The 26,673-nt window shown below is 53.6% G+C and overlaps 1 protein-coding gene across 3 annotated transcripts in view; it reads right to left on the bottom strand.

The window, feature by feature from the left end:
• The window catches only part of SFXN5 (sideroflexin 5), a 130,436-nt gene that overhangs the window by 34,293 nt on the left and 69,470 nt on the right, over positions 1-26,673 (bottom strand). For all 3 annotated transcript variants that reach the window (XM_075556954.1, XM_075556956.1, XM_075556955.1), the window contains 4 exons: positions 18,990-19,043; positions 17,615-17,671; positions 14,155-14,220; positions 7,076-7,166 (listed from right to left, as the gene is read on the bottom strand). In XM_075556954.1, the coding sequence (XP_075413069.1) occupies positions 7,076-7,166; positions 14,155-14,220; positions 17,615-17,671; positions 18,990-19,043 (268 nt within the window). The remainder of the gene's footprint in view (positions 1-7,075; positions 7,167-14,154; positions 14,221-17,614; positions 17,672-18,989; positions 19,044-26,673) is intronic.

The following is a 26,673-nucleotide window of genomic DNA, read 5'->3' as shown; positions in this document are numbered from 1 at the left end:
TACGTCTGATTGATTTCACTTGGCATCATGGTTTCAAGAACCATCTGTGTTCTGGCACACGTGGGGCCTTTAGTGCTCTTTCTGGCCATGTAATATTCCACTCTCTATGGGCCACATATCTGCCTCGGTTGATGGACACTGGAGGGGCTTCTCCCTTTGGGCTCCGGTAAATGACCCCGTAGGGAACGCCGGCGTTCAAGTATTTGCTTCAGCCTCTGCTTTTGGTTCTTTTGGGTCTAAGCCTAGGAGTGGAATTGCTGGGTCAGATGGTAATTCTATGTTTAACTTTTGGAGGAAACAGATTTTCTTTTAAATAGCTTGAAGATTTGGGGAGAGTTTCACAACCCATACTGAGGTGTCACAAACTCCGGACTGGGAATTGCTGGATTGGAAACTCGGTCTGCAAATTTTGGTGTGGGCTGACTGAAGTTCAGAATTTCTGACTATAATTCTGCCAACATACTCGTTCTCTGGAAAGCTCTATTTTATCCTCACCATTCCCTAGCTTGAGATTCTCCCATGGTTCCCCACTAACCATAGGCTAAAAGTGGTTCTCTAATATCCAAAATCCCAGCATGCCCCCCACTCCTCATCCCCTCCCCTGGCTCTGCAGTCACACCTGCCCTCCTCTGCCCTGTGCTCCCTACATTCTGGGCCTTGGTGAAGCCGACTTGCCCTGCAAGGCCGATTGCCTGTACGTTCAGGAATTATAAAGTCTCTGAGTTAGAGGCCATCCATCTGATAAGCATTTATTGAACATCTACTGCACATGAAGTCCCAAATCACTGGTTCACATGTGACTGTCACCCCACCCCCACCCCCCTACTTTGGGGGCAAGACTACTACTGGGATGCTTCCCTAACCCAGTGGGGGCACAGAGAGAGGGCAGACAGCTCATTCCAATGACAGCCCTGGCTATTGTTTAGAATTCATAAACATCCCACCATTCTGTTGGCCTCCCACTTCCCGGTGCAACTCTTGACGTGTGGGATCCAGAATTAGGGGAGCCCTCTACAACGAGGAATGCAGCTGAAGCCTGGGGAGCCTGTCCGGGGCACACACCACACTGGGGCCCACCCTCAGCACCCGATACCCCTAGATCTCAACCCCGGGTTGGTGGGCTAAGCCAGCGTCAGCGCCATGACACTGGGGCAATTGTCCACTGCTACCAGTCTCTGACCTGTCCAGGCAGTTCCGAAAGGGCTGACGGGAGCCAGCCTGGGCACTTCACAAGAGTCCCCTGGAGCTGATCTGGATGGACTTCAGGCGGGCCAGGGTCTTCTTGGGGCCTGAGACACACTAGGAACCAGGCCAGGTCGGAGGCTGCCCCTATGCTGGTGGCCAGCCCACTTTCACCAGGTTCTGACACAAACTTCCTCCAAGGTTCAGCAGAATCTAAAGCTGCCAAAGCCAAATGTTCGTTGACTACTGATAGGAGTGGTGTAGTTTAGCAACCCCCCTGCCCTTTAAAAATAATATTAAAAAAACCTCCTCCCAAGAGATTTCTCCAACCTTCATGCTGGAAACTGACTACGAGGGTATGTTTGCCAGGTTCCATCTTTCTGTGGGACTTCATCACACACATCAGTCGCCAGCACATCTGCTTCCTGTGTCATTTGGAGCATCTCACCATGCCTGCAGGGAGGTGGAGGCCGGACTTTCTCCTAGGAATGCCCACCCCCCTGAGGAATGGCCCTGCTGGTGGACACAGGGAGAGGAACTGACCTTGAATGGAAGAGAATGGCTGGGACAGCACAGGAGGGTGTTTCCCGACACAGGGATGGTGAGGCGGGCCTTCCTGATTCAGAAGTTCATCCTCCTATGGGAGGAGTCAGGTGGCGGCGGCTGGGGCTCAGGCCTTCCTCTGCAAGGGACGCCGGCCTTCCAGCTATCCTTGCCCAGGTGATGCCGGAGGGCCTCCATCTCTCAGCTCCAAGCTAAAGTCCCCCCCCACCCCATCCCTAAGATGTCTAGTCCTCTCACCAGCATCCCAGGGGAACCAGGACCCAGCTGCTCAATTCTTCCCCTCCTCCAGCCCAACTGGCTCATCCTCGAAGGGCTGGCTGTGGGTCCCACATTCCCTGGGAATGAGCTACACTCCGAAGTTGGGTGGCTGGACCTGGGTGGGGGTGGGGTGTGTTTTGCCAATGCCTCTTCTATTGACCTTTAATTACACTGTTTGCCCAGCTCCCCAAACCATTAACTTTCACCTCTCAGCCACCACACATCAATTACTGGAGGGCCTGCTCAGAGCTCAAGGCTCCTGAACACAATTAAGCGTGACAGTCCACAAATAATAAAGAACTGGAGAATTAATTAAGGTCTAAACAAATTAATTACCAGTCCCCAATCGATTCTGATGCCAGCACACATGCTCCTGGGCTCGCCATCTCTCCTAGCATCTCCACGTATAAATAGAAACGAGATTTCCCACATGACTACAGCTCTCAACCAGGGGCACACGAGGCTCAGCGTCCAGCTTGCGTGAGCGAAGTGGCTGCTCTGAGCATCCTCCTGGCTTCCCGTGTGCTATTAGACGCGAGATGCACACACACGCACGCATCTAAGAAAACATGCACACAGACTCCTGCGTGCACACACACACACACACACACACAGCCAGACAGTGGGCCCTTCCTCGGTCTCGCAGCCACAGGGCGGAGGGTTGTCCAAGCGGGCTGAGATGGCTCTGGGCTGGGTTTTCTCCTTTCAGTACAACTCTTAGCAAATCTCGGGAGCTCTGGTAGCATCGTGGGTTAGCTGGGCCACTAACTGCCAGGTCAGTAATTTGAACCCACCAGCAGCTATGTGGGAGGAAAAGGAGGCTTTCTGATCTGAGATTTACCGTCTCAGAAACCCGAAGGCACAGTTCCACTCTGAGTTGGAAGCTTCGGCGGCAGTGGGGCTGGCCCATCTTCCCTCAAGGCCCTCGCAGCAGTGGCAGGGAGGGTCAAGGTTGATGTGGGCCTGCTGGGCAAGCGGGGATGGAGGCAGCAGGCCCTGTGCATTGGGTTCTGCAAACAGAGGGAGTTGTGAGGGGCGTCACAGCAGGAAGGGGCAGAAGTGGGGTGCCGTCCCCCATTTCCAGATGAAGAGGTTGCAGGTAGAGCGTGAGGACAGCGAGGATCCCAGGTGGGTAGAGCCCAGTGAAGACAAGGCTCCTTGCCCCCTGGAGCAGGAGGCCCTGGGAGGAGCTTGGCAGCAAAGAGAGGGATGGGACAGAGCCACTGAGTCCCGGGAGCCTCCATATTCCCCGGAGCTTGAGTTTCCAGCCTGCCTAGGAGAGGGGAGTTAGGAGGTGGCTTCTGAGCACAGGTCACAAAGTCCTGTCCCACTGAACACACCTTCCCACACACACACATTCACACACACACCTCAGCAGCCAGGGCTTAATAGGATCATCAACCTGTACCCCATGTGCGCTCACGGTGAGTCCTGTCTCCTGCTCAGACAAGAAGCCCAGGGCGGCAGAATGAGTCCTGCTGGCACCTTTAAGGTGAGGCATAGGGCCACTAACCAAAAGCCCAGCCATTCGAATACCCGAGCTGCTCCACAGAAGAAAGATGAGGCAGCTACTTGGTCCTACAGAGACGCCGCAAACTAAAACCAGCTCAACGGCAGCAGGGAAGGGCAAAGAACCCTCCGGAAGAGAAAGTGAGACCTGAGCTCACTTTGGTGGCTTTAACATAGGACTGGCCACCTACAGAGAGCAAGGCCCTGCCAGCACACAGTGGGGCCTGGAGCTATGGTAGAGGAAGGCCAAGGGCAAGGGCTGGCCAATGGCTTGGCCAGGGGGCTTCTGAGCTCCTGGTGAGTGACGGGACTGTCTCTTTCTCTGGTAAACCACCAGTCACATTAACCAGGGGAGTCAGCAAGGGCAGCTGGGCCTGGCATCCATCCGCACATGGGGGAAGAGTAGGCTGAAATGGGGCAAGAGGGTGGGGTGTGGATGGTAGGTAGGCACACAGCTGGGCCTCGGGCAGGTCCCAGATGTTCAGGGCTGGGCCACACTGTGCAGCCTGTGCCCCTGGTCTCTGTACAGGTGGCTGGTGAGTGGGGGCAACCTGACAATTCCTTCCTCTCCAAAAAGGGCAGTTGTCACAGGCTGGAATCCAAAGAGCAACACGTCAGAAAGTCTCGGGTGGAGGGACCCTGCCCAAAGAACCCGGCAGAGGTTAAAACAAGACTACCTCAAGGTCACATCCAGCATGATGGCGGCAGAGCAAGCTGGGACTAGGCCCCTGGCGAAGTTCTTATCAGAGGTTGGGCTCTGGGGACAGATTCCATCTGCCCCAGTGCCAGATCTGGTCCAGGCCAGTGGGTGGCTGGGAGCTGCCCACTCTTCAGGCTGCTCGAGTCCCATTTGACGCTCAAGCCCCAAATGGCGGGGCACCCACTGTTGGCGTCAGTGCTGGCTCAATTAGGCCCCTTAACAAAGTCAGATCTAAAGAGTTAGCCATTAACGGCCCACGCCAGAAATAGCCCAGAGTTCATTAAAAGTGTGGAGTTGCTATAGCAATTATCTGGGTCTGCGGAGGCACAGCCAGGTGGTTGGTCCTGGGAGTTGATTAGCCTCTGGGCCATCAAGGAGGTGGGGCAGCCCAGTAATGATCTCTCACCTTCTCAAGGGGGCTTCTCAGGGGCTTCAAAGCTCTTTCTCTCAATGGACACTCGTCTAATGTGGCCTCATCTCACCCTCCTGACTGCTGTGCACCTGTGGAAGGTGGTACAGGGCCACACCTACAGATGGGGAAGGTGAAGAGCTGGCTTGTGACCCTGAGGCTGGGTCTGCCTCTCAACACTTCAGACCAAGCCTCAGCACTGGCGAGGTTCCGGGAGCCCACGCCACCTCCTGAACCCTCTTCCGTCTTTGTTCTCTGGTCCCTGATGGGGTGTTCAGGTGCTGTCATTTGAGTACTTGTTTATATTTCTCCTTTTTCAGTTCTGTCTTTAGTAAAGGTATACCCGACCAGACATACTCTCACTCAGTACTGCCCACGCAAGCAGCTGGATGGCGCTGGCTGCATTCTTCCCATCAGGCCACTGTCTGCCCCTCGCCGCCCGGAACTTGGGCTCCTGGCCTCCCCCCTGAACTGGAGCTCCCCGGTCCATGCGATTGTGTCCAGATAAGACCTTGAGGGAGCGAGGAGCTCCAGGCAAGCCTTCTCTATTAATTGACTTAAATTGTGGTTGCCTTTAAAGATGGCTCCAGGGAAAACACTTCTCTTTTGAATTCCAAGCATGCACTGCCTGGAGCTGCTTTCAAGGACAATTTCTTTTCATTTAAAACAACAACAACAACTGTTCCCAGGCCTTTCTCCCTAAACAGGTGCAGGCTGTTAAAGGGGGCAGGCCTACAGCAGCCATCATGAATGACCAATTCTAATCTCAATGGGAGCAGCAGAGAATGCCTCCCGTGCAGGGGAGTGCTTACCCCATGGGCTGGCCTCCGGTGCCAGCCTACCAAGCCCGAGGGGCCACAGTGCCCCAAAATGCCCCATAGGGACCTGACAGGCCAGGCGGGCTGGTCCTGCCTGCGTGCGTGCGTGCCGCAAAGCCCGGAGTGAGAGTGTCCATGGCCTACAGCGAAACCCAAAGAGTCTATGGCAGCAGAGTATCACAACATTTTGAGCATGTGATAGAGTGGCAGATGTGCTTTATTTGAGGGGGTGTGTTTCACCATTTAGTAATGCCACACGCCACACCCAGGACCCTCCAGAACCAGCCCAGGCGGAGTTCACGCTTTCCGGTAAGTGCTCCCCCATCCAGGGTTTCCGCCATCAGAAGCTCTTAGAGATGCTGCCCAGCATGGCTAGCAGGAGGATGGACACCTCAGACTCACCCATCCTGCGATGGCCCAGCAGGGACCGTAGGCCTTAAACAGCCATCGAGCCTGTCAGTAGCTTGTCAACCTCAGCCACCTTCTGGATGTGCTTTTGGATCAATGAACTAGACAGCAAGATCTGGCAGAGGGCCCGCTCGCTTCTGGAATTGTGAAGTCAGTCATGTTGCGTGTGAACTGTATCTCCGTGTCCCTGTCAGAACTAGGCTGTGACATGAGCTCCAAGGGCGGGGACTCAGGTTTGCTGCCCATGTTTATCCTGGAAGGCAAGGCTCCAGCTCTGTTCAAGCTTCCTGCAACATTTCCCACAGCCGAGTTACCAGGATCCCCTGTCTTCCAGCTACACACCCTATGCACCCCGAACCTCAACCAGACCCACGGCCACCAGGTCCATCCCAACTCATTGCAAACATTATAGATATATGTGTGTGCATGCATATATATATTTATTGATTCCTCTCATTTTATAATTTTAAAAATGTTAATAAAATGTATAATTTATAGCCTGTATTTATAAATATGTATTTAATATAACATATGCATTATATGATATGTATGTTTATATATGTATATTTGTGTGTATATATGCATACACACACACACACACACAAACTCAGTGCCATCCAGACAATCCTGACTCATAAGAACCCAATAGGACAAAGTAGAACTGCCCCATATATTTCTGAGACTCTAATTCACTAGGGGAATAGAAAGCTTGGGGAAGCAGGGAGGGAGGGGGGAAATGAGGAGCTGATGCCAGGGGCTTAAGTGGAGAGCAAATGTTTTGAGAATGACGAGGGCAATGAATGTACAGATGTGCTTTACACAGTTGATGTATGGATGGATTGTGATGAGTTGTATGAGCCCCTAATAAAACGATAAAACAAAATAAAAAAGAAAGCCTTGTCTTTCTCCAACAGACCGGCTGGTGGTTTTGAATGTTGACATTGCAGTTGGTCAGAAGCACAGCTCATTACCCACTCTGTCACCGGGGCTCCGTGGGGGTGAGGGTGGGGCTGCAGCTATGAACGCCTGTGCTGAAAGCAGGCTGGGCACAGAAGCTGCTCCGCAGGACCCCGCTGACCTTTCTCTCCCCACATTTTGATCCAACTGCCCAAGCCCAGAGAGGCCAGGCCTCGGGGAGGCGTGAAGAGCGGCCGAGCTCCCGGGGCGCAGCGGCCGCACCTGCACGTGGTGCACACGCACCCAGACTCCCCTCCCAGCGAGTCTTACCTACGGCAGGGAACGGCACAAACCTCTGGACCAGAAGGCGAGTGGCCGGGGTGAACTTGTTGGCTTTCTGCACCAGGACATTAAGGCCCACCTAGGAAAGAAAACACAGACCAAGCGTACGGTGTGGCGGTGGCTTGTGGAAGGAAGGGCATCATCTTCTCCTGAATTTGCCCCGGGGCCCCCATTCCTCTAGTCACGTGACGCTGCGGCGGCCCAGTGTGGCCATTTAAACCACGATTACCTGGCCATCCCAGGTAACTGGCCCTTGAGGAACAGAGGGGAGAAATATTTCAAACCGATGTCCAGGTGGGACTGCGGCCCACAGGGCGGGGCAGGGCGGGGGTGAGGGCAGTTGCTGTCAGGCGGGTTATGTGAGCTGCACCAGGCGAAGCACAAACCAGTGGCCCATGAGTCGATCCCGACTCAGGGCAACCCCGTGGGCGCAGAGTGGGACCGCTCTGTACGGGTTTCACAGCTGGGACCCTTTGGGAAGCACACGGCCAGGCTTCCTCTTCATCCCCTCTGGGTGAGCTTCAACTGCCAGCCTCTTGTTCTCAGTCCAGTTGCCGCCCTGTGTGCGACCCAGGGGCCTCTGAAAAAAGGAACGGCTTTGCGGAGAGACCATGGAGAGGCTGGAGGAGAAGACGGGGCTAGGGCAGGCAGAGGGAAAGGGTCTCCTGGTGGGTGAGATGACCCGGGCGTGGGTGCTGAGTGAGAAAGGCGAGATGCATGTGGCCAGAGCAGAGGGCAGGTATGCACAGACAACCCCTGCCTGTAGATCTTTCCTGGGACCACGAGCAGCCTGCTCCTGACACTGGTGATCAGCAGGCCACCCTGCTCCCACAGCCCTGCTCCCACAGCCCTGCTCTGGCCCCAACTTTCTGAGCTGCCTCGGAAGAGGTGGCTGCCCGTGTCTGCAGGCAGTGAACTGTGGGCAGAACTGTCCAGACCCCCCCTTTGTCTCGGGCGGATGCTCCGAAGCTAGTCTCTGTCCCCCTTGTTTGCTTCAGGTGGGGAGGGGGCATGCGGGAAGGCAGAGTGTCGTGTGTCAACCTGGACACCAGGTGCTGTGCCGCATGGCAGTGCTGGATGTTGCCTGCCCAAGGTGGGCCCTGCCACCCCTGCTTCCCCCGGCTGCCCCTGGCCATGGAAATGGGACCCACCAAGTTAAAACACAAGAGCAAGTGACCAGACCCGGTGCAGCAAGTACAATCCAAGTCGCAGTCACATTGTGGGAGGGAGTACAACTGCCTCACGGGGTTTTGATGGAATCTGCCCAGTGACAGCAGTACTGTTTTGTTTTTTTAAACATCTTTATGGAAGTCAAATGCCTCTCTTTCTCCCATGGAGAGGCTGGTGGGTTCAAACCACTGACCTTCGGGTCAGCAGCCAAGCGCTTTAGCCATTGGGCCACCAGAGGTCCTTTCACCGAGTCCAGATCTCCTCAACACTGAGCAGGGAGTGTCTGTCTATTCTGGAGACTCCAAAAGGGCTTCCCTCCCCGACAACCTTCTCAGGGACAAAGCTTCTACAGGACGAGGTGCCCAAGGACACACACAGGTGGGCCTGCAGGACGAGGAGGCAAAACGGCCCCCGCGAAAGCGGAGGCTATCCCGAGTGAGTGCCAAGCCCCTTGACAAGACAGCTCGATGACATCTCCCTACAAGGCTTTTGCCAGCAGCAAAGAAAGGCCCTCCACACATCGGGTGGGCACAGTGGCCGCTACGATGGGCCTGGACACACAACAACTGTGAGGCTGGCGCAGGACCAGGTGGTGCGTCCTCCTGTGCACACGGGTGCTCCGAGAGAGCTACCTCGATGGCACTGGGCGAGGACGGCGACAAAGCTTTTGTGACCATGACCATGGCCCAGGGCCAGGCAGCCGTTCATCCTGCTTTGCATAAGGTCCTCAAGACATGGAACCAGCACCATGACAACAGACAAGACTTTCTGGGTGGGACAGGCCACCCCTCTGCACGGAAACGAGGCTCCCATAGCTCAAGTTTAGAGCTGGCTGTTCAGAGCAAGAGCCTCCTCCCTGGCTGCTGGCTCAGGGCCGGGGTCCAGGGGTGTGGGAAATGGAAGGCGCTCACGTTAGGGGCGATCGGGTCCTTGAGCCCCGCCCTCATGTGCTGGCAGCTAGCAGTCAGGAGCCCTGGGGTCAAAGCCCCCCTGACTCATCTGGAGAGTTGTAGGGGGTCCGGGCAGAGCAGGAGAGAGGAGCTGCTGAGGAAGCCGCAGGCCTGCTCGCCCCTTCCCCACGGCAGCCTTCGGGAGGGCAGGGGGTGCCCGCTGTCCTCTCTGTCACGGCAGTTCTCTGCACAGGTCAGTGCAGAGTGACCCATGCTCGCCCCATCCTGGGTAGGAAGCCAGAGTCGGGAGGGAGCAAGAAGGCAGAAAGAGCACCCTGTCCTCGGGTCTCCTCAGACGTCCCTTCTCTGAAGTCCCCTGAGCGAGTCTCCCCAGAGCAGATGGGAGGAGCGTTGGCACAGTGTGTGCCAGGCCCGGGACGGGCTGAGGACGACAGCAGTGGGCAGAAGACTTGGTCTGTTTGCGGCTATGAGCTCACTAGGAGACAGGGTGGTCACCCGGCCCACTCACCAGTGACAGGCCCAGTGGCAGGAGGGGCACGTGGCCACTCACACTCCCTTTTTGTTCACCCAGCCCTCAGCTCAGGCCTTCCTGCTCAGCAGTGAAGATGGGCACAGTCCAGGAGGGCACCCAGAGAGGGCTGGGCACCGGTAGCCCGTCTGTTCTGATTCCTGGGGGGGCCCTCTGCCCCCGAACATTTGGTGGAGCCCATTAAAATGAAAAAGCCAAGTGGCTGGTACCTCTGAATGCCAGCTCGTTCTCCCTGGCACGGAGGGTCCTGTTTAAGGGACCCAGCTGGCATTAATGGCACACAACTCATCACGAACAGCAGCTAGCGATCAGAAAAATCTGAGCTCATCCTCGGGTTCGGGAAGGATAATGAGATATGGAACAATCACGGTGGAGGGTCCCCTGGGGTCTGTTTTAACAGTCTCCAAAGAAGCCACAACGCAGAAATCAACCAAACACGAGTGCCATCTTGGCAGAGGGGAAAGCAAACGGTGCAGATTCGGTGCAAGAATCCCCCGCGGGGCCAGCGCACGGGATCCTGGGAGAGGTGGGAGGCAGGGGTCTGTGGGGATCTCCACTCACTTTCTCCCCAGGCTCTGGCTCCCGGTCGGTGAATTTGTCATGGGCGGTGGTCAGGGGACAAGGGGAAGAGGAGGGCAGACTGGTTTCCTGTCTGACCTCACGTAGCTGGGGCTCAGTGCTAACGGGCACCAAGGATCTGGGGGTGAGGGTGGGGGTGGGGAGGGGCTCAGGAGCTGAGGGGCAGAAGGGAAGTCATGGGTAGCAGGATCCATGAACCACCCCGTGTGTCTCCCAGGCCAACACCAATGTAACTTTTGCAAGGGGGGCAAGAGACACTGGATCGGGCTGGACACTGCTTGGCTTTCTCTTTCAAGCGTCCTGGGTCCTCACATCCCTCTGCCTCGCTTTGTCCTTCCCGCAGGCTCCTCCTCGTCTCTCATCCCCAGTTCAGTTCTGCGCAGCAGAAGGGGCAGAGCTGTCCAGGATAGGGCCTCCCCACCCCACATCCAGCCTTGCCTCACTCGCCCATCCCTGCTTCCTCTGTTTCTGCCACCTACCAGAGGGCGGGCCCATCTTCTCTCCCTGGAAGGGCCACCCAGCTTCCACTGGGCTTTCCACTCCCGCTCTCATCCCGAGTGGCTAGAAACGGGGAGGGACTCGCCCTCGCAACCTCTCCGTGCTCACCACACTGTTTGCCGTGGCACAGCTCACAGAACAGAAAGGTGGGACCCACTCAAGTGGTACCCAAAATGTGGCTCACCCATCCAGTGGGAGCTCCCTCAGCCATCAAGAGAAACGAGGTCCTCATACCACAACATGCTGAACCTTAAAAGAGGCTGCGTGGGAATACACCCCACACATAACCAAGTGTGACCCCACTCACAGGAGGACCTAGAACACACATACACACACACACACACACACAAGAAAACACACACACACACACAAGAAAACACACACACACAAGAAAACACACACACACACACACACACACACACCACACCACCACCCCTGGGGTGGGTAGGAGCCGACTGGGGAGCAATTCTTTAGGAGTGTGGGGTTTCTGTCTGGGCTGAAGGAACAACTTTTGGAAATGGAGGGTGGCAATGGGTGTGTAACATGGTAGATGGAATTCAGCTGAATTCCACACTTAAAATGGTTCAAGGGCAAAAAAAATTTTTTTCAATTATATACGTTTTTGTGGTTGTCGTGGACCATGGCGCTCATCCTGATTCACAGGCTCGCACGGGTTCCCAAGGCTAAAATCTTTGTGAGCAGAGCCCACCGGCCTTCTCCCCGACAGGGTTGCAGCCACGGGCTTCCAGGTGCAAGTCAAGCACTCGGCTGTTATGCCGCTAGGACACCCATGTATTTTTTCACATCCATAAAAATATTTGGGGGTGGGATGGTCTGCAGTTTCTTATGGCACTTAGACACGTGCAACCCTGACTGGCTGCTGGCTGCTCCTGTTCACCAGGCTGCAGCCACCGGCCAGCTCCTCTCCTCTCCTCTGGGAGCTCCCCCACCCCCAGCCCTGTCACTTCCTCCAGTTCCATGTCTCAGTTTCCTCTCCTGTAAAATGGGGGTGGATTCCTAAGCACAGCCTGGCGCACAGTAGGCGCTCTGTAAGCGTTAGTCATGCTGTGAGGATGAAGACTTGACTACCAAGGGGAAGTGGGGCTGCTGCTAAGCGATGGGAACTGGGAGGTTTAGGGGTTCGGTCAGGGGACCTCCCCGCCCCCCCCCCTGCCCTGGGGACACATCACAGAGCACCACCACATCCTCCACATGAAGGTCTTCCTCATGTCTCCAAGCTCTGGAATGAGCATCAGCGCCTCCCCGAGGGCAGGGCACGATCTCAGGGCCTGGAGATGCAGCGATGGCTGTGGGGCAACACAGAACCTGTTCCTGACGGGTCAACTAGTTGGAGGGCAGGGTTGTCTGGTGCATGACTCCCTAGCAGCCCACTTCTGCCTGTGCTTTTGTCATGCCCCACAGGCCCTCCCAAGTCATGGGCAAGACCCTGTGGACCTCCCCCATGACTCCATCACCTTGCCGACACCCCTTCCTACAGGACAGCGTCACTCACCTCCTGTCCGTGTCCCAAGCCTTTCATGCTCTCCTCCTGTGTGCCTTCCCCCTGGGCCCCCACCCTGCTGCCCACCTGAATTAGGGTCTCCCCTAGGGTCTGATTCTGAGCGTACTTCCAGTTCTCCACTCGGCATCTTGAAGGGTGCCCTGGCCTCTTAGCAGCCCCCAGGGGCCCCAGTACCTACACCATACCCAACACACTATCTGCCCCCTGAGGGAAGGGAGTGGGTCCTCCTGCCACCCTCCCCCAAGTCAGGGCCCCTCATGGACTGACCACGGAGATCCTCAGCACCAACTCCCAAGGCAAAAGGCAGGAAAGACAGGGTGGGGCTGGGGGGGTAAGCTTCCTTTGTTAAAAGACAGCAAACTGTTGGATTTCAAAAATAACTTAAGTCGGAATTTCTTTTCTGTTCCCAAGAAAGAAGCCAGGCACTGCCAAATCTATTCGGATGACTTGCCAAGAGGCTGCTAACCCCGCCCCAGTGGGCCTGCCACCAGCCCTAGATTTAATTTAGGGGACATGCAAATTGGGGACCCCTGATTCTGCGGTTTGCAGGCCAAGGCCAGTGTCTCCACTGCAAAGTGGAGTTGGGGGTGGGGTGGGGACGGGAACAGGGACCCAAGGGCCTTCCAGCGTCCAGTCGAGGAGGTAGGGTCCCAGGCCCGGGCCTCCACTCCAGCTGGCCCTTAAGAGTCTGGGCCCTACTAGCAGCTCCCATCCACGTCACCTGCTTGGCGGGGCTCGTTTTAATTAATGCCAGAGCCGGGCCAACCACTGGGGCCATGACACTTGTTTGCAGGTCATCTCTTCCTAACAGGCTCACCCTGGGAGGGGATTTGTCACTAATTGAAGCAGAGCGCAGTTAATGAGGCCGAGGGGCCCCGGGTTCCCCAGAACTCAGGGAAGGAAAATAAAACAGAGCCTCTTTCTTCCGAAGGTTTGCGATTTACACACAAAAGAAAAGCAAGCAAGTCAGAAGCTCCACTCCATCTGCCGGAGCTGGACCCTCACTGTGCAAGGAGGCTGGCGGAGGGACGCCTCCACTGCTGAGCCTCCAGGACCGGGAGGAGCGGCCTGGGGGGGCCAGCAATCAATCAGCCACCTAATTAAACGCATTTATGGAGCAGAGCCCTGAGCTCCCCTCTGTGAGAGAAGATGCGGCCCCTGTCCTTGGCTAACTTCTAATCTGGCGAGGGGAGGGAGGGAGACAAGGTTCAGGCAGCGAATATTTTTTTCTATCTGCATTTTATATCTGCCCTTTTTTGCTGGCAAATGGCATGATTTACTGTATAGTGCGTCATTGGGAAGGGGTCTTCTCCCCAGAGTCAGCTAGAGGAAGCCCTCCAGCCCGGCCCCGAAGAATGCCAGGCATGGGCGCAAGGCCCAAGGGTGGCCTGAGTGTGGACGAGGTCTGGCTGTGGCCCATGCCCCGCGCTGTGTCACCTCTGGGAATCAGGAGCCACCTTCCATCCTTATATACACAAAGACTATCTGTTCAGAGGCCCAGGGAAGCCGCAGGATGAGCCTCTCCCCATGGTCTTAAGGAGCTGACAGGTCTCTAAAAGGCATTGGGCCTGTGAGCACGTGACAGCATTCAAGGCCACAGAGAGACCGTGGGGTCCCAGAAATTTGGGCAAGGAGAAAAGGGGAGGGGGCACTTCCATGCCCCTCGCTTTGGAGCAACCATCTTCTGGGGCAACCCTGGCACCTCCCAGATAGACATCCCTCCTATCGCCTCCCTCCCTGCTCCCTGAAGAATCCTTGCCTGCTGGCCCACCGGCCAGGAGCCCCCCACACACCAGAGTCCGGGCCTGAGATGCTAGGTGCGGAGCCACAGAACAGAGGGCGGCAGGGAGGTACTCACCGCAATCGAGACAGCACTGATGACAGCTCCCAGGTAGCCCTGGATGAACTTGGATGCAGGGGAAGGCTGGAAGGCAGAGGCAGAATTTCAGGCCTGCTGGATCTCCCAAGTCCACACATCCTTGCAAACAGCTCCTGGCCAGCAAGAAGCCTTCCTTCCCAGCAGCCAGGCCTCCCTCAGCTCAGCCCCACATGGGGAGACACAAGGCAGCAATATCTAGGGACATGGCAAAGGGCCTGCTTCCTTTCTGCCCTAGTCTCAGGAGTCCCCAGCCTGAGTGGTACAGGCAGTGAACACACTCAGGTGTGCATCCAAAGGCTAGAGTTGGAATCCATTCAGAGGCACGCCGGAAGAAGGTCTTAGTAGTCTGCCCCCTGAAACAACCAGCCCCTGAGAACCCTCTGGACACCGTTCACCTCGGACACTCACAGGCCACCAGGAATCAAAATCACATCCATCGCAATGGGTTCTGGGAAGGTGATGGGCAAACAATCCTGCTGGCTGGAGATGGAGATGGCTAGAGGGCCTAGATCAGCAGTCTCTAGTTCAGGAGGGCTAAATTGGCACGCAAGCACTGACCATGTGGTTGGAAATGGCATTGCTACAGCTGGTCTGGTCTGGCTGGCTCTCACAGGTCTTAGCTTTTATGCAGCAATTTGGCTCTAATGTCACGTGATTTTTGTTTTTGGATGCCGACTCGGTTCTCAGTCCTATCGACCCTGTGTTCAACAGAGCAGATACTGCCAGTCCTGCACCCGCCAGCTTCACAACTATTGTAAGGCTCGAGCCGGCTGGTGCAGCCACCGTGTCAATCTATCTCACTGAGGGCCTTCCTCTTTATCGCTGACCCTGTGACATCACCAAGCGTGGAGTCCTTCTCCGGGGACTGGTCCCTCCTGATAGCATGTCCACAGTGAGAATCACCGTGCTAACTTTATAAGAAGCAATCTGGCTGTACCTCTTCCAAGACAGATTTGTTAGTACCTCTAGCAAGTCCCAGGCATCTTCAAGGTATATTCTTTGCCAATCCCATAATTCCGATGTATGGATTCTTGGGTCTTCCTTAGTCACCTGCACAGGAGGTGGTTGAAAATACCACGGCGTGGGTCAAGGGCATCTTAGTCCTCAAGGTGATATCTGGGCTCTTACACATTTTCAGGAGGATTTTCACAGCAGGTTTGCCTAAGCCATCTGACATCCCGACTGCTGCTTCCCGGGTGTTAGCTACGAGAGATAGGCAGACAGGCAGAGTCCCACTGCAAGGTCCACAGGAACACGGCAGGCACCGCAGAGAGTTCCTAAGGTAAGCGGGTCACATGGGCCATGGGCCCCAGCTGTGAGACACAGGACTGAGACAAGCAGGAAGGCCAGGGCACGAGAGAGAAACCACTTCTCCCCAGTGCCCGTCTTTGCAATGGACACAAAGATTTCTTCTAGTCAGTTGGCCAGGTAGCTGCCTTCCCAGTGTTTTTTCCTACAGCAGAAGAGGGAGCGCTCCCAGCGTTGCATGCCTTTGCTGCAACATGCCCGTTGACATTTGGTCAATTCTCGGGCCTTGCTTTTCCCTAAGGCTTCCAGTGATGCTTGGACTTCCTCCTTTGGTATCACTGGCTCTGGATCAAGTGCTACTGCTTGAAATGGCAGGATGTTGACCAGTTATTTGGGGTACAGTAACCCTTGACATTCCTTCCATCTTCTTTTTGTGCGTCCTGCAGGGTTTAATGTTTCGCTCATAGAATGCTTCACAACTCAAGGCTTGAATTGTTGTCCTTCAGTTCTTGGAGCTTCGAGGTAATGGCGTATGAGCTCCCCTTCTGGGTTTCTAGCTCCAGGGCTTTTGCATGTTTCATTCACTTCTACTTTGTCTCCTCACCCTGCCTGTTGAAGTTTTCTGTTCAGCTCTTTGACTTATCATTTCTTCCATTCACATTAGCTAGTCTACATTGAAAAGCAAGTTTCAGAGTCTCTCTGGACATTTGCATTGGTCTTTCCTATCTTCTTAGTGACCTTTTGGTTTCTGTATGTATGACGCAGATGTCATCTGACAACTCGCCTGGTCTTCAGTCATGAGTGTTCAATGAATCAGACTTATTCTTCAGATGGTCTCTAAATCCAGGTGCAATAGAGTCAAAATTGTACTCGTAGACATGTTTTCAGTTTCTTCAGCTTCTACCTGAATTTGCAGATGATCAATTGATGATCCATTCACAGTCAGCCCTGGCATGGTTTTGACTGATGATACTGCGCCTCTCCATCACCTCCTTTCATAGAGACGGTGGATTGGACACCTGTATAGCCCACCTGGCCAAGTCCACATATGTAGTCATTGTTCATGTTGTGAAAAAATGGTATTCCTAGCAAGTCATTGGTCTTACAAAATCGTAACATGCCATCGCTGGCTTTGTTTCTATCACCGTGGTCATACTTCCTTACTACTGATCCTTCTCGGTTTCCAAATTTTTCATTTTAATTATCAGCAATTATCAATGAATCTTGATTTCATGTTTGATAACTTTCAGACTGCATAAGTTGCTGACCTCAGAGGAGAGTTTGACTCTGCTACCCACTCCCCAGGGCTGATGTTTCCAATATGGTCTCTAGAGGGGGGCTGAGAGGGACGAGGACTGCAGTCTTCAGTATGGATTACACAACTTAATGTACAGAAGACCCAACTCCTCACAACTGGACCAATAGGTAACCTCAGGGTAAACAGAGAAAAGGTGGAAGTAGTCAAAGAATTCATCCTGCTTAGATCCACAATCAATGCTCATGGAGGCAGCACTCACGAGACCCCATGTGCATTCATAGTGTAAATCTGCTGCACAGGACTCTTTAAAGGGGTGAAATGAAAAGAGGTTACTTTGAAGACCAAAGTGCCCCTGACCCAGGCCATGGTATTTTCAATCGCCTCATATGCATGTGAAAGCTAGACACTGAATAAGAAAAACGAAGAGGAATCGATGCCTTTGAATTAGGGTGCTGGTGAAGAAGATTGAAAGTACCATGGGCTGCCCAAGGAACAGACAAATCTGTCTTGGAAGAAGTACAGCCAGAGTGCTCCTTAGAGGCAAGGATGGGGAGACGTTGTCTTATGTCCTTTGGACATGTTGCCAGGAGAGACCCGTCCCTGGAGAAAGACATGGTGCTTGGTAAAGCGGAGAGGTATGGAAAACAGAAGGCTCTTGATAAGATGAATCGGCACAGTGGCTGCAACAATGGGCTCAGAACAAGGATACTTGGGAGGCTGGCACAGGAGCAGGCAGTGTTTTGCTCTTTTGTACACGGGGTCACTGTGAGTCGGAACCGGCTCAATGGTACCTGACAACAACAACAACAACAACAAGAGGGGCACAATGCTTTGCCCGGAGGAGGCAGCACTGACCACGGCATATCCCTGTAGGGAGGACAGGTGGGCCCTTTCAGCTGGAATCCACCTCTGGGAGGTGGTCAGGGTGCTTACCTTGGTAGCATTGCGGTTTGCATAGTTGACACAAGCATTGTGGCTCTGGTTCAACCACTGAAAGGCAAGAAGGGAGAGAATCAGAGAAGGTATGGTCACCTCCTCTTGGCACCTGGCCTGGGACCAAGAGGTCACATGCACCTCCCAGACAAAGGGTAGGGCCTTCGACTCACAATGGGTCCCATCATCCCCTTCATTATTGAGACCGACCATCGCAACTCGCCCCGGACTGTCTGCTGTGAGAGGTCAGCGTCCTGGCAAACCCAGCAGTCCTCAACCACCGGGGATGGTTGGTCCCACCATCCCTACCCAGTGACAGTCACCTCCCTGCATTACAGGGTCACTGTGAGGCCAGGGTGCACTGCTTTGCACGGTCGTTCTTACTGCATCAATTACTCGGGCCTACTGGGCAGGTGCTGACATTTAGAGTCCTGACGTGATTGACAATGCTGAACCTTTTAAGAATCCCCCAGTCTCTACATGTGACCCCCTCCCTGGGGGATGGACAACAGAAAAGTGGGTGAAGGGAGACATCGGACAGTGTAAATAATAATTTACAAATTATCAAGGGTTCACGAAGGAGCGGGGAGCGGGGACGGGGGGGAAAATGAGGAGCTGATACCAAGGAATCAAGTAGAAAGAAAACGTTTTGAGAATGATGATGACAACAGATGTACAAATGTGCTTGACACGATGGTTGTATGGATGTATGGATAATGATAAGAATTGTACAAGCCCCCAGTAAAATGATTAAAAAAATAATCCCCCAGTCCGATGTCTTGCTGAACATCCAGTGCCCAAACACGGCTGCTTTCAGGAACTTGGTTCCGGGAAGACTCTGCTGCGCTCTCTACGGAAGGCAGACGTGGTTTCTTCCCGACCTTCTCTCTGCACACACCCTATGCCCAGGCAGCCTCAGTTGTGTTCAGAGACCACGGCCCTAAAAGTCTCCATGAGCAGACCCTGGGTCTGTGATGCATTCCCAGCCAATTCACTACCTGGGTGACTTGGGCTTCACTTCCCTACAGACTGGAGGAGGCCGATGTCAGAATGGGGCTGTGGGTATCAGTCATGACCTCATGACCGTGGGACGAGCAGCTGATAAGCACAGTGGGCTGGCCACCAGCAACCCATCAAGGTCCAGGTGAGGGCACTGGCCCAGCCCCCAGTGCCTCTGTCCAAAGGTTAGAGTGACAGCTAATGGCCCTATAGGTGCTGGGCTGCATGGACCTGCTCAGCTAGGCCCAAGGGTCTGGATATTCCCCAGGGGCTTCAGGGCCTGGGGAGGGTGAGCCCCCGAGGGGGAGGGGGGAGTGCTTTAGCAGCACTTGTTCAGCTCCTTCCTCCAAGAGCCCGGCTTGCTGGAGACAGTTACCTGCCAGAAAACAGTGGAAGCCAGCGTCTGATTGGGCAACAGAAGACCAACCACCTATGAGAGAGAGAGAAAAGGTTAGAGAAGCCAATCCCCTCCCCCCCAAAAAAACCCCAAACCCTACATTTTGCAAAGAAAAATGACATGGCCATAAACCAGAGCAAGGTGAGTCAATACAAACTCTTGTGAGGTACCCACAGTGAGATGGCACAGAGTCATATCAATCAGTCAGTCAATCAAGTCACAGGGTAGTACAGGCAGTGTGATCTCATGTCTGGAAAGAAAACTGCCTTAGACAGACTCTTCCCTGGGTGGTGGAAACCGTTAACACTGGTGGTCTATCACCAAAAGGTTGGAGGTTCGAATTCACCTCAAGGCCCCTCAGAGAAAAGACCTAGAGATCTCATCTGAGAAGCCGGCTATCAAAGCCCTGTGGCACACCGCTCTGCTCTGACACACAACGGCCGGGATTCAGAATGGACTTGACAGTGCTGGCCTGTCCACCACCATGGACACACACACACACACACACAGCTGTGAGCATGAGAAAAACCCGTAGTCCAACATGCCAACGATGAGCTGTAGACCTCTCTGCAGGTCGGATTCCAGGGACCAGTCTCACACGCGACTTAAACATTTCTGCATGCTTTTAACAATGGATACGTATCCTTTCCATAACCGAGGGGAAACCAATCGGACAGGCAGACAAAAGAAAGGCCTTCACTCCCACTCAGGTGGCTGGCTCTTCCAATAGGACATGTGCGAGGATTTAACAAAAATAACCTTACATAGTAATTGGAAGAACTCGTATCTGCTGCTGCAACTCTCTGCCATCGCTCGTGGTGAAGCTACTGAAGGAGGCGCGCACGCATCAGCCCAGTGTGGCGGTAGATGTAGGAACTCAGGAGCCCCAAAGCCCCAACCTCACCTCAGACTGCACTCCCGGGCTGGGTGTTTTGGGGTTTCAGTCAAGATTGGTCGTCTGACCTTGACACTGAGTGCACCTTGGGTTTCAGGGACCCTAGTGTGCCTCTGAGTTTTCCCTTTTGAATTTATGTGTCAGAAATAACACCTAGCGAGTATGGCCACATGTGGGAGAAAATGCACAATCATCCACATATTGATTGATTTATTATTCCCGTGCGCGAAATGGCTCCTTGGCAAGCATTTCTGCAAGGAACTGGCATAAACATTCAATACTATGCCGTAAATCAGATTCTAGACGTCCTCGGCAGCATTAGTAAATCATGTTTTAAACATTGAAGTGTTTTAAAACAGCGAGCATGTACACACACATATTTATTGGCCCGTATCTGGTTGAATAAACTTATACAATGTGAAGTCCCTCTACAGCTCGAATGAAGCATTATCCTCGGAAACCTTTCTCTCACCGAGAGGTCCCAAGTCCACCTGCCTTTGCAGCGCTGGCTTCGGCATCCTGGAGCGGAGTCGGGGGACCTTGGGTCTTAGCCTCCCTGTGTGTCCGTCCCCTTTGGGGCTCTAGCCATCAAGTCTATAACATGACAGGTTGACCTTAGTGGTCCTACCTAGGTATGGACTTCTATGTTGGGGTTCCAGGCAGCAGGTATGAAGTCAGCATTGTCTGTAATGGGGTGCCTCATGCCGAGAAGGATCCCAAGTCCCAGGACTCCTTCCAGTCAGGGGCCACACCAGAGGCCTGAAGCTGGCAATGAAAACAGGGCTGGGGTGGACTGAGCTGTATCTCCCCCAGATATGTGGACCATGATTCTCTGGTTCGGCAGCTGTGTAGTGATGCCCATGTAATAAGCCTATCAGTTGGAAAAGGACTATGGGTAGGATAACCAAAACTCAGTGACCCTCCTGTGGGTTTCTGAGACTATTTACGGGAGTTGAAAGCCCAGTGTTTCTTCTGAGGAGCTGCTGGTGGTCTTGAACTGCCAGCCTTGCATCGCAGCCCAGTGCAGGACCACTATGCCACCAGGGCTCCCATGGGCCACTCTGAATCCCATCACAGCCCTGTCTGGATGTAAGGGGAGTTTTCCCTGGGGTGTGGCCTGTAACACCTTCCTTTTTACAAGAGTTAAAAGGAGAGAGACGAGAGTAGAGATCAGAGGGACCTACCCCCTCCCAGTAAGAAGAGCCAGGCGTGGAGAGTGTCCTTCTGACCCAGTGACCTGAGGTCACTGCACTGAGGCCATCCTAGATCCAGGGGAAGATTTTTATTCAGGCACATGGAAAACTCCAAGGAATGCCGGGTCTACAGATCCTGAAAGGACACAAGGACGTTCGCCGGAGCCAACCCAGAGAGCAAGCCTTCCCCTAGAGCCAGCGCACGGGATGCAGACATCTAGCCCCTGCACTGTGAGAGAATCCATTTGTGTTTGTTGACGCCCCCCCCACCCCCCATGAGGTATTCCTCTGATAGCAGCACTAGATACCTCAGACAGGGGGCAGGTCTAGATGTGCACGTTCATGTCTACACATGCATAGTAAACGGCCGCCCAGAACTTGAAGGCATGACAGTTGTCCTCCACTGTCGGACGCTCAGGATAATTCCCCAATCTGTTGATACAACCGGAGTGTGATGTAACTACAGTGTCTCCCTCATCCCATCTGGAACACCCATGCCCTTGGACTCACTGTATTTAGCAGACCGCTGCGGCCAAGACACTGATCATACGTCACAGGCTACCCTCCATGAATCCATTTGGTGGAAATGGTTTTCTGGTCTCGGGGTCAGAGGCTCTGCTTCTGAGCACTTGTTTGCACCTGCCTTACAGACGCCAAGCCAGGTCACAGTGTCTCTCTGCACAGACGACAGCGTTCTGGCCACAGCGGGCCAGGCACATGCCTGCCAAGTGCCCAGACCCCGCTGGCAGCCTGTGTCGAAGCCTCCCAGCTCCATCTTATCTTCTTTCCCCAATCTTCCTTGGGTCTCATTTTCATCTTCACATATTTTATCTTGTGGCTTACATTCTTGTAACTGGTACCAAGTCTTTTCTAGAACAAGCCAAAGCCCTAAATAAACTGAACAAGTACCCAGGCGATATACTACACATGTGCATGAGCACACACACACACACACACACACATCACTTGCCTCTGTGACCAGTGGGCTTTTTACTTTACTGGACAACCTAGCCAGCAACATGTCCTCCCACGGGCCCGGCGCCCTTGGCAGAACCTCTGGCTTGTTACAGTAAGTCGCACTCACACTTCAAGAGAGGCGTGATGGTCAAACTCATGCCATCGAGTAGATTCTGACTCAAAGAAACCTGATGGGAGATGGCAGAATTGCTCCTGGCAGGTTTCTGAGACTGTACTTCCTGACGGGAGCACAGAGCCACAACCTTCTCCTGAAGAGTAGCTAGGTTTGAACCACCGACCTGCAGTTAGCAGCTACGGGGTCCTTGATTTTTGTCAAGCCCTGTCGCCTACCCCAGTCCTCCTAATTACCCCAGGGACCAGACACCACAAAGCTTACTACCCTTATTTTTCAAACTGGAAAACGGAGGCTTGAATGACCTGCCCGAGTCTTCCTAGCAAGCTAGCCTCAGGTCTCCTGATGCCTGTCTGGTCTGCCAGGCCAGACTCCCAGTTTAGTTCTGGGAAGAGCACTTTTCCCAGCTCTTCCCTGAGCACTAGGAGGGCAGTCGACACTCCAGACTCACGGAGCACCTCCTGTGAACCCACTCTGTGCTCACTTTCCCTGAGGACGCAGGGGGAAGGGATCTGCAGCCCCTCACAATGAACACAAGGGCAAACAGGAAAATGCAGGAGAAAGGCTTTCTAACACACACATTCATATTCTCTCTCTCTCTACCGAGAGCATAATTAGCCACCCGTGTGTGTGTGTGTGTGTGTGTGTGTGTGTGTGTGTGTGTGTGATTGAGAGAGAGAGAGAGATATCCAAGTCAAGGCAATTCCGGGCCCGAGGACAAAGTAGAACCGCTCGGGGTACCCAAGGCTGTAATGTTATAGAAGCTGACTGCCTTGCCTTCGTCCCATGGAGTTGTCCCATGGAGTTGCCAGTGGATTTGAAGCACAGAGGTTTGGGTCAGCGATCTTGTGGTCCCCAAACCCAAACTGCCATTGAGTTGATTGTGACTCACAGAGACTTATGTAGAGTCCCCGAGGCTGGATATCTTTACGTGAGCAGACAGCCTCCTCTGTCCCCTGAATGCCAGCCCACGTCTCACCTGTGGAGCCCCCAAGGGGTTCTGGAAGCATTGCCCCGGCATTAAGTCTGCGCCCCATCCACTCTTTTGGACAGAGGAGAGCTGCCCCATCTGGTTTCCAAGGCTGGGATCTTTAGGGACACACTTTGCCTCATCTTTCTTCTGCAGAGCTGCTGGGGGGTTCAAACTACTGACCTTCTGGTTAATAACCAGGGCTCTTTTTTGGTGTGTGTAAAATGGATCCAATCAAACATCTCAGCAGAAGTTCACAAAGGGCAGGTTAGTGCTAGCCTGGCTTTTTACCAAAGGAGGTAGAACTGAGCTGTGTGTGTGTGTGTGTGTGTGTGTGTGTGTGTGTATGTGTGTGTGTGTCCAGGAGCAGGAGACTTAAGGGATCAACTGAGGAGTCTGAAGAGGGTAAAACAGCAAAGCACCAAGCAGCAAAATTCATGGTACGTTGGGACCCCGTCCTCCAGACACTTCCACTGAGAGGGTGGGCACCAGGAGCCCGTGGTGCCAACTGCAGTCCCTATTAGGCAAAACGCAGAGCCATCTGCCCACTCCCAGGAGCAAGTGCAGATATTTTATAACTTCCTTTTTTTCTTTTTAAATCTAAATTAAAAATAAATGTTCCCTTCAGTTCTCAGATGTATATCTCTACTGCAACATGCCCACATTCCCTCCTGCCGCCCTTTCCAGAGCATGGCAGGGGGCGGGGAGAGCGGAGGATAGAGAGGGAGCCAGCCCACCCGGCTTCACCTCTTCTAAGAGGGAAACGCTTCAGGTGTGGCCATGCAGATGAGTGGCGAGAGCCCACAATGCAGCTGGACAAAGGCTGGCGGAAGGAGAGGGCAACAGGAGCCAGTAGCGAGGAAGCCAAGCCCCGACTTGCCGCAGGATGTCGACCAAGTCGCACCTCCCATCTCTGCTCCCATTTAGGTCCCAGCATGGCCAGGGCTCCCTCCGTGGCCCCAGACCCCTGGTGGTTGTCCTCCGTGCACATCTCTCGGTACCCCTGCAGTCCCTTTCCCGTGGTGGCCAGCCGTGGAGTCCAGTGATTAAACCCCAGGCTTTGGTTTGCAGGAAGAATTGGGCTCCCATCCTGGTTCCGGTACTTACAAATTGTGTGACCAGAAGCAAGCTACTCAAGCTCTGGGGTTGTTTTGTTCAATCTGTCAAATGTGGGAGATCCACATTCCAGGTGTCACGGGAGAAGACTGGGCACACTGCTGGCCTGAAGCAAGTGGTCACGCGATGTTCGTTGTTTGCTTCATTCCTCTCCTCTTACCTAGTTCTTCCCGAGCCTTGCTCATCCCTCCTGCCCACCAGTCTCCTTTCTCTGAACTCCATCGTTAGCCTAACACAGCGGTTCTCCACCTGTGGGTCACGACCCCTTTGGGAGTCGAATGACCCTTTCACAGGGGTCGCCTAAGACCATCTGAAAACACATATTTCCGAAGGTCTTAGGAACCGAGACACCGCTCCTCTAGCCATCCCCAGGCGGGTCCGCTCACATGCAGATTTGTACACATATGAGTACCGGGTGTGAAGACTGGTACCCATGCTACACCATGCTGCAAGACAACATTTCATTGATTTGTCATTAGAAATCAATATTTCACAATATAGCAGGACATATTGTTTTTGTGATGACGCACTATGCTTTCATGAGTTCAATGTGTAACCATGAAAATGCATCTTGCCCTTCAGCTATTTACATGACGACCCTAACAGTAGCAAAATGACAGCAACAAAGCAGCAACGAAAATACTGTTATGTTTGGGGGTCACCACCGCATGGGGAACTGTACGATGGGGCCACGGCCTGAGGACGGTGGCGAACCACTGGGCCAACACAAAGCCCTCTGGTTTGTGCCCATCCTATCATTGAACACAAGACTTCTTCCTCAAAGGGTGGTGAGAGCCAGGTCTTCCTCGCGGACGCCTCCCAGAGCTGGGCCCACCGTACACCTGGGGAAATACACCGCTCCTCCAGCCAGCATGGGCACACGGAATCATCTCCAGCCAGGGCACTCCCATGGTGGGGACAAGGGCCACCAACACTCGTCTCTTCCTAAGTGGTTTCGTTGCAGTTCCAACTGCGTGACGCGTTGACTGAAGTCTGCGGTCTAGAGTCTGAGGAGGGGGTTTGACTGAGTTAGGGGTCCCGCTTCCTTCCCCTCCTTGAATCCATACTCTTGCCAAAGCCTTCTTGTGAAAGGGGTGGATTCCCCTGCTTTCTGATTTTGCGTGGCCAGCCAGGACCTTGCTCTGGCTGGCGGTAACTGGGAAAGCAGCGGCCGCGTGCCAATTCTGAGCCCGGGGCTTGGCGAGCCCACGTGAACCTGCTTTCTCCTTGCACTGCTTGCTTTCTTCTTTTGGTAAAAAAATACTTTACTGCGTCTTAGGTGCCAGTTTACACAGCAAACTAGGCTCCCATTTAACCATGTTTATGTAGATTGCTCCATGAAAGAGGTTACACTTCTCACATGGCAACCTTTGCCTGGTTCCCACTCATCTGGTTTCCTGGCGCCGTTTCAGCTTCTCATCTTTGTTTTAGGGTGAATGTTGATGGTTGAGTCTCATATAAGTGATTAGTTCAGGGTGACACTATTTAGTTATAAGACCATCATTATTTTTGGATAAAAGGTGGCCACTGAGAGTGTCCCTTTTGGGTTTCTGACAGCGTTAACTCTGAGGAAATATGCCTCGTCTAGACAGCTGGCCCTGAGGGGGATGAGAGACATGAGGAGAAGAGTCTAACCAAGATCGGTTGATTCTCAAACCTGCAACAAGAAGCAGACCTACCCCAGCTGAGCCTCAGACACAGACCAGTCAGCCCCCAACCGAGCAGCTCCCTAAGGATAAATGCTTATGACGGAAGACTAGACAACTATGGTACCCCACACACACCGGAAACAGAACATGCTAGGCTGAAGGACGCTAGGCTGAGGGAAATGAGTCCATCACAAAGGATAAATATTGTATGAGACCATTGTTATAAAAACTAAACAAAAGATATTGGGAGAACCAAGTGATTAATAAACATTTGATTGAATATTTTAAAAAGTAAACAAAAGGTTCACACTGGAAAGAAGCATTCTTTGATGGTTATCAGAGATGGGGAGAACGGGGAGGGAAACCCACTAAACTCACTGCTCTTGAGTCCCTGCTGGCTCACAGCGACCCAATCAGCCAAGGCTGAACTTCCCTGTGAGTTTCTGAGATGTGACTCTTGATGGGGGTAGGAAGCCGCTTTCTCCCATGGAGCAGCTGGTGGCTTTGAACTGCTGACCTTGCAGCTAGCCAACTCGGAACCTCAATGGCACCAGGACCCCATTCACTAGGCAGTAGACGTCCGCTCACTTGGAGGAACGGGTGATAAAGAACAATAACGGGAAGCTTCAGCAAGATATGACCAAGGTAAATGAAGACACCAGCAGGTACACACGAATCCAAGGCAGCAACAGTAAATGTTACCGCATACACATCCTGCAAAACCAGTAATAACAAACAATCATCTAGATT

This window comes from Tenrec ecaudatus, chromosome 8 (genome assembly GCF_050624435.1).
Source record: "Tenrec ecaudatus isolate mTenEca1 chromosome 8, mTenEca1.hap1, whole genome shotgun sequence".
Taxonomy (NCBI): domain Eukaryota; kingdom Metazoa; phylum Chordata; class Mammalia; order Afrosoricida; family Tenrecidae; genus Tenrec; species Tenrec ecaudatus.
This window is presented reverse-complemented; position numbering and strand designations above follow the sequence as displayed.